The sequence below is a fragment of the Monodon monoceros genome, unplaced genomic scaffold (assembly GCF_005190385.1).
Source record: "Monodon monoceros isolate NGI ecotype Baffin Bay Population unplaced genomic scaffold, NGI_Narwhal_1 Super_Scaffold_11, whole genome shotgun sequence".
NCBI lineage: Eukaryota > Metazoa > Chordata > Mammalia > Artiodactyla > Monodontidae > Monodon > Monodon monoceros.
In genome coordinates this window covers 47,967,597-47,976,018 of record NW_021703767.1, presented here as the reverse complement: position 1 = coordinate 47,976,018, position 8,422 = coordinate 47,967,597, and the positions used below count along the sequence as shown (strand labels likewise).

General features: G+C 40.5%; 1 protein-coding gene across 3 annotated transcripts in view; it reads right to left on the bottom strand.

Moving 5' to 3' along the window:
• Positions 1–4,174: 4,174 nt before the first annotated feature.
• The window catches only part of TMEM45A (transmembrane protein 45A), a 102,568-nt gene continuing 98,320 nt past the window's right edge, over positions 4,175–8,422 (bottom strand). For 2 of the 3 annotated variants that reach the window (XM_029214873.1, XM_029214874.1), the window contains one exon: positions 4,175–4,597. In XM_029214873.1, coding sequence (XP_029070706.1) covers positions 4,504–4,597 — 94 coding nt within the window. In that variant the 3' untranslated portion in view covers positions 4,175–4,503. Of the gene's footprint in view, positions 4,598–4,931; positions 5,154–8,422 lie in introns of those variants that run through there. The other variant, XM_029214875.1, reaches the window with a different exon arrangement.

Sequence of the window (8,422 nt, the reverse complement as noted above, 5' to 3'; positions counted from 1 at the left end):
TTAGGAGATTATAATATAGTAAGAAGGAAGCATGTATGTGCAGAGATAATTAGAGGACTGAATAGCATATGATCCGCTCTCTGGGCTCCTGTTTAGGAATTTCTAAACAGGAAGGTGTGGTATGAAGCAGCAGAAAAGCTTTGAACTGGGCCTTAAAGAATCTCCAGAACCTAGGCTGCAAAGAGGAGGAGGGAAGAGAGTGTGGTTAATACAACTTAGACATGGAAATTAAAATAAACAAGTTTTAGGGAACAGAGAGCAGTCAGCATGATTGGTACAGGGGTTATGTTAGACAATATGAGAGTATAACTCTATATTGAAATACATTCAAAGTGATTTTATTTTATTCAGGTGCAGTGCTAGTCAATTTAGAATTGATCTGAGAGGCCAAGGGAACCTGAGTCAGTTTCTGAGCAGATGAGAGAGTTGTTCCAACCTCAATTGCTAAGCCCCTTGATTACTTGGCTGGGCTTCTTTCTGCATTTTAGAGCCTGTATGTATTTTGGCTTAAGATACCAGTTATCAAGTGGGGGATTATATTGGGCTCCACCCCCAGCTTCTTAGTAAAGATCTTTAACCCTCCCTTTAGGACACTTGAAAACAGGCAGAACAGCTCAAGATCATGAGAGGAAGCAGGTAAGAGGCACTTTCTTGCCTCCATTCTAACCTTTTGCATTAATCTTATCAATTCCTCCCAAAACTCACACCAGCACTGAACACAGCTGTGCTGTCCCTGCTTTAAAGAGTTAAAGGCTCAGAAATACTGACAGCCCAGCTCAGAGCTGTTGAATTATCTTTAAAAGAGAGTGACCTAGAATTCATTAGGCTATCGTCTTAACATCTGTAAAAAGGAAGCAGTCTCATCAGATAGGAAATATATGGGAAAAAATGGGCAATATTACCTCAAGTTCAGAAATTTTTACTCTTAGAAGGAAATATAGTTAATATCTTAAGAGCTAAAGAATAATGAAATCCCATCAAATGACATGACAGCCTGGGTGGGGATTGCAGGTTTTCATGAGTAGGCAGAAAAGACAAGCAATTTTAAGTATGACTCCAGCTGGGGAAGGCACCTTCCCTGTGCTGTGCAAGACTGGGAGACAGCCTGTGTGGAGGGTTTGACGTAGTGACTATAAGTAACTGCATTCAGCACATGCCATCAGGGTCACTGTCAAGAATCCTGTCCCATTCAATATCTGGGTCCAATATCTCAACAAGCAGACTAGGTGTTCCCTGACATTGTCTGTCATAAACAACATTTCCTTAACAGTAAGCCTATTTTAACATGGAAAGACTCGAGCTAAGTACAGAAATGTTTAAGAGCATCAAAATCATAATGTTGATATTTGTGCCTTAAGGAATGATGCATGTGTAGCATTTTAGGTATTTATAATTTTACAAATATTATAATTTCATCTATGCAGATTAGTCTTGTAAGTTCAATTTATAAGTGTGCAATTGACTAACAAATTTACACTTGCGAGTTTCAGTTGAAATCTCACTAAGTTTATACAGTATTGGAATATTTAAGAAAACTTAAGTTTCACCACATTTATAAGTTTAAGAAATTAGGTTTGTAATAATAACAACTTGAGAAGATTTGTTGGTTAATTGAAGTACTTAAGAATATAAAAAAATATTTAATTCATAAATATAGTGAAGAAGTTTAAAGGGAAATCTAATTATCTAAGTTTAAAGCTGTGACCCAAACATTAAAGTCTCCTTAAAATTGAGTATTAAAATTTGCTAGACTTAAAAATAGAATAATAATATCCATCACATGAACTTAAAGGTATAAGAATGGCTTATACTTTTTCATTTTTACCAGTTTGGTCCAGAAACCCAATCACTGTATTCACTGCACATCTCTTGAAGCACCTCTCCAAGCTTAAAGCAAAAATCTCCCTTCACTGCCATTTATTTAGGGGAAATTCTTTTCTATTATTTCATGCATGTCCTCTATTCTCTCAATCTTCCCATCTGGAATTCACATTAGAAAGAATATAGAATTTCTGGATCTATTCTCCATGTATACAGACTTTTCTTTCATGCTTTTTAATCTATTGACTCCATGTACTGGGAAGAACTTGTCACTTCTCAGCTTTTATTTTCACTGTTCCTGTAGCCCCGGTGACTCCTAAACCACATTATTAATCCACATCCAACATACAATCAATACAACCTTGATTAATGAGCCCTAAAGTGACAAGATGATGAGGAGGACACCAAGACGGTCATAACCTGAACCTGATCTCCCACTTCAACAATGAGCTGGTAGTGCCATCAGAGGCTGCAGTTTCCCAAGCAAAGGCAGTTAGAGATCACAGAAATCACTGAAGAGGTATTATCACATTAACAGCCATGGTTATATTGCGTTGAGTCTTTTTAAAGAGTCTCTTTGGGCTTCCCTGGTGGCGCAGTGGTTGAGAGTCCACCTGCCGATGCAGGGGACGCGGGTTCGTGCCGCGGTCCAGGAAGATCCCACATGCCGCGCAGCGGCTGGCCCCGTGAGCCATGGCCGCTGAGCCTGCGCGTCCGGAGCCTATGCTCCGCAGCGGGAGAGGCCACAACAGTGAGAGGCCCGCGTACCGTAAAAAAAAAAAAAAAAAAAAAAAAAAAGAGTCTCTTTACCTTGGTTATGGCAAATCAAGCATGGGATACCCATGAAGGGGTTTGGCAAAAACTCAGGAATTGAGACCCCAGGTTTTTGGAAGAGTTGAGATAAAATACAAGCAAAAGTAAGGGAGGGCACCCTTCCTCCATCCCTTCCTTGGTGAAGGCTTCCAAAAAATTATAATAATGGTGCTCAATTTATTGCTCATTTCAGGGACTAGAGGCAGATACCCCCAAACTATGGACTTAGACCTGAACCAGAAGTTCCTCCTCTGAGAACTCACTGGGTTGCATCTCACTTGTGTTCTCTGTGTGCAGAGACTGCAGGAATGGACATTTCTGCTCTCTCATAAAGACTGCTAGTATATTTACACTTACAGTTTTCAAAATTCCAGTCTTAATCTGGTTCATGCTAATTATTCCTAGAGTTCCTGCTCAGGCCTAGATACCAGCAATGCCGTTTTCACGTAACCTGCAGTTGACAGCTCACTCTTCTGAAATACAAACTTGTCAAAATCATAGAAACTTGCTGGGCTAAGGAAAAGAACCCTAAAATACAGGACACACATGGCGCAGAATGCCATGATCACCTGGGGACCACAGCATGTGGGCATTTCATATGCCAGAAATGTATTAAGGTCTATTGCATTGTTCAAGATAAACATGTAGGCACCCACATCTGCTCTTTTCAACCCTTACATTAAAAAAAAGAAATGTATCCAATTCATTGGCCTAAAGAATCCACTCACCTCCCTCTTCAGTGTCATGTGATAAGACCAGACTGGGGCAGCTTCCTGGATTTGTCAGTGCTTCTGGAAAGCCAGGGAGCTTCAGGTTTTAATTGCCCATGTGACACCTCCAGCTACCCACTACACTGCCTCTTTTCCTTCATATTCAAGTCAACCATCACAGACTCCTGCAGTACTCCTTTTCTTTCCTGTCACAGCAGAGACTGGCCTTTCTGACTAATGTGGTACTAAATTAACTTCGATTTTGTCTCAGAGACCCTAGATTCATAAAATGTGACAGCCGGAAATTGATTCATCCAATTCAATTCCCTAACGTCAGAGAGAAGGACATGGTAAATGTTAAAACCCTAGAGGCTGGTGAATAGTAAAGCCAGAATGAGAAAAGATTTCCTGACTCTCCATTGGAGGCTACTTAGGTCACCGATGAGAGAAGGGCTCTGACTTTTTACCTAGGTATTCCATTAAAGGATTTTCCTTGTTTTAACCCTTCAATTATTTTAGCAGAGCGGATGGCATGGTGGCCATACTATGCTGAGATGATTTTTTTTACTCTTTGGATAACATCATGACTCTCCTTTCCCAAATTTTCATGGCTTTACCAACCACGTGCCCTTCTGTAACTGTGGATCAGCCCTTTTATCTCCTCTGAGAGAGTACATCACAGGATGACTTCCGGCTTGCTTTTCCCAGGGGAGAACGCAGGTGCTACAGAAAGAGATTTCTCACAAAAAGGAATTTCAGTGTCACACAGCTTCTTCTTCATGACATAAAGGTGGGGTGCAGTTGAATAACAAAAACAAAGATCTGAGGTGTTTGAATGAAGGTCCATGCATTCATTTATTTCTCATTGCAGCAACAAGATAAACAAGTGAAATTCCATCTATAATGAGTTACAAATGGTAGTAAGCCCAGGAACCCTGAGCATATATATCTATAAGGCAAATAAAACAATATTTTTCAGTGTGGGCATCACACTTTAGATGACCTGGGGAGAGCCACTCCAAGCCCCAAATACCATGACACCAAGAATCATTCTCAACCAGTTGTTCTCCAAACAAAATGTGAAAAGGCAAAACTGTGATTAAAAATAATAAAATTTAAAAAAAGAGAAATTTCAGCTAGAAAGACTGGACGCTCAAAGTCACATCTCTTCTTCTGATTCTTGTTCTCGTTCAGCATTTTTCAGGAGTCCAACTTCTGAGGGGCAGAACCTCTTAAATCGAGATTTAACCAACCTGAGGAGAATGAAAGTCATCTCGTATTATGCTGTTTAAAATTAAAACCCAAAACTATATGTATCTATAATACAGCAAACTCCAAATTATCTGTGCAGATGGAAGAGGCACCCCCAGAAAGAAAATCACTTTTATTTGGCTTTGGAGCTACCTGCAAATATTTTGTAGATTAAAGCAGCATATAAGCAAACAGATACAATAAAGCTCTTAAATGTGTAATATGATTGTCTGCATCATATTCAAAATTTATAACTTTAATCATTTCTAAAACAAGCAAGAGAATCTCTGGGCTGTAGTAATCCCAGATGAAACCAAGCTCAGCTGTGTGGTCCAAAAAGGAGCCCTCTCCTAGGAAGGAAGTGCATGAAGGCATCTCCTGCCCCATGTTGAGCCCCACGTCAAGTCCGGGCTGTACTGCAGCCTCTATTCATGTCTTCAGAGGGGTGCTTTTGTGCTGGCCACAGGCTGCTCAACCGCATGTGATGGTCCATGATGAATTAAGAAGTTGAAAGAAGTGACCTCCATTCTTGTAACTGTTTTCATAGATTAAGAGAATCTGTAGGTCAGAAGGAATTACAATTTTTGACATTGGAAGATGTGAAGCTTCTTAGTGGCAGGAACTCAGCAGGCTCTCCACTTTCTCTGATGAAATAAGAACTAGGCAAAGCCTTTCCTGTGCATGATATTTGTGAAGACATTGTGCTGTGACCATGTCAATAAAACATAGTTAACTTCCAGAAATACACAGGGATATGCAAACAAACTGATAAACCAAATCATCAAAATCATTCCCGTTTTATGAAAAACGTCACCAGCCTATCTGTATCTTTACACTTGTTTTCTGCCTCTCTCCTTCCAATGAAGGTCTGGCCCGCCCCTCTCAATATACAGTGCTTTTACTTGTGCTCTGGATCCCACTAGAGTATGAACTTCCTAGGAGCAGAGACTTCATCTTATTTACTGCCCTAACTCTGCCAGAGTCTAGAACAATGTCTGGTACACAACAGTGGCTCATGACATATTTGATGATTCACTGGGCTGTGGAGCAATCTGCCAGGAGTTCATATCACTCACCTCCTCAGAGGTAATTCTTCAGTCACTTTCAACTCAGCATTAAGTCCTCCAACATACAACAACTGAGCAGTATCAGTAACAACTATTGACTCGGCAAGAGTCAAGAAAAAGTACTCAAAATCATTTGCCTCGATAATTAGTTGACCATTGACATTGTTCCCAATGTCCTCAACTCTTCAAGGCACTGTTCTCACGAAAGGCTAATAGTTTTAAGTAAGTTGATGACTGAGACAGTGTGTCATTTTTTAAAAATATTTATTTATTTATTTGTTTGTTTATTTATTTGGCTGCGCTGGGTATTAGTTGCGGCACGTGGGGTCTTCATTGCAGCATGCAGGATCTTTAGTTGCAGCATGTGGGATCTTTAGTTGCAGCATGCAGGATCTAGTTCCCTGACCTGAGATCCAGCCCGGGCCCCCTGAATTGGGAGCATGGAGTCTTAGCCACTGGACCACCAGGGAAGTCCCAATGTGTCATTTTTTAAAGCCACACAGTTATCTCCACATTGCACAACCTGAATATGTGCTAACTGAAAGGGATTAATTAATTAATTCATTAGGTTCATTCCTGATGACTCTTGCGGAAAATAAAGCAAAGAACTGGCTACTGATTACAAATTAACTATTAACACAGACCCTAGTGACTCCTGCACTTCCTCACTCCTCCTCTCTGGGTTTTATCTGCTGTTGTTACAAACCACCAAGCTAAGGCAAATTCAGGCTCTATCTGCACCCTGAAGCCCTTGGTATTGGCACATGCAGAAATGGCTACTGGGGACAGATTGAGGGATGGAGTAATAAAGAGGAAGTGCAAATAACTGCTAGTTCCTGGAATGATGCAAGTCCAGAGAACTAAAGTGAGGGTGTGTCTGGGCTTTTGCTCCCATATGTTCTCTTCAGTTAATACAAGAGCAGAGCTGAGACTTTGGGTATACTTCCAGAGTCAATCTGGAAATCAAACATCCAGAAAGCAAACTACCATATGCGTGGAATTTGGTCATTTCTATTTTGTTCTTCAAAATGGCTCACAAGAATCATTTGCTTGGAAAACCAACCTGAAAATGGGTAATATTTCTCTGTCCATTCAGAGGGGCTTTTGAAATAGTTCTGTACCACAGTGGTGTTTAAGTATGAAATACAGTAAAACACATAATAAGATTTCCCAACAGATAGGTCTCTCCTATGAGCTGTCATGATGAGAACTTCAGGCATGGGACCAGATGAAGCAATCTTTAAACTGTTATTCTGGAAAGCTGGGAAGTACAGCTTCATTTTTCAGAGATTTTGGGGGCAGTAGTTCCATAACCCAGTTTTGGTTCCTTGGTGATCTTTGTGCTTTGTCAAATAAATGCAGATAGAATGTCCTCAAAACCCATCACCTGTGCCTGAATTACAATCCACTACAGTCCACTTGAATTATCTTGCATATGACCTCACTGAAAGTCAGTATTCAATCTTCGTGATATTCTTTAAGCTACTGCTTAAGTTTATATCAAAATATATCAGAACACAAGTTCTTGTTTTTATATTTCAAAAGCAATATGAGAGCAAAACTTAAAAGCATATAAAACATGATTTCCAAACAATTGAACCCTATTTCCGAGTATTTCTGAAACAGCAAATAAGTGTCTTGAGTACCTACTACATGTTTGACAGTATGCCAAGAGCTGTGAGAAATATGAAAAAGGTCTTTTCTTCCAGGTGACACAATCAAGTTAGCAGGTAAGACTATCACAAGATAGATCACAATTGTTGTGATGTGTGGTAGAGACTAAAGTACTGTAAACACTCATGAAGGGAGATAAGCAAAGGCTAGAACAATCACAGAAGTTTTCATAGAAGAGATGAGCATTTAATTTGGATATGCCAGGTAGAGGCAACTACATGGTCAAAAAGTGAAAGGTGCTGGGGAAGGAGAGGCAGTTGAAAAAGTAAACGGAGTTTCCGGTTTCTAGAAAACTATAGGTGGATAAGAGATTCATTAGGGAGCTGAAGGTTTTTGAATCAGGAAGAGAAAATAGCCTTCTTTTGGCTCTGGAAGGGAACTGACATGGGGTAGAGAGTCTCCTTGAATGCTGCCATTATTCTTGGAAGCTGCCCAGCCCCTAAGGAGATGAGGCCCAGAAGTCAGCCTAAAACAGCGGAGGAAGAAGCCAAGTTTCACTCAATGGCTGAGCGAGCCTAAACTACCAGCCCATGCACGTGCTTTGAGGGAAATGAATAGGACTAATAGAAATCAGTCAATGAGAAAGTAGAATTTCCCAGCACCCACAGCACTTAGACCCCTAGAAGGAGTAACTACAGATCAAAGTGGGCTGACCCAAAGCCTACCAGAGACATTTTGGAACTAGACAAGAAAATGGTTTCCTTATGCAGAGACACAGCGCCAAAGCTCCTATAGCAGTGAAGCTCAAAGAAGCACAGAGCAGGAGAGGTGACCTGGGCAAATGTCTACAGAGAGGACTAGAAAGCTAGCTGGGGCAGAAGCTGAGACCCCACTGGGCCTAGAACCAGCTACTGTAATTTAGGGATCTAGAGCACCTGCTAGATGTGTACAATCCAATATGGTAGTCACTATGCATATATGGATATTTAAATTAATTAAACTTAGTGTGGCACTAGGCCCATGTCAAGTGCTCAATAACCACACATAGCTCATGGCTATATAATGAAGGCTGCAGATATACAACATTTCAATCAGTGCTAAAGTCTGAAGGATTGGAGTCTGCATGATTAGTAGTTGGGATCAGCC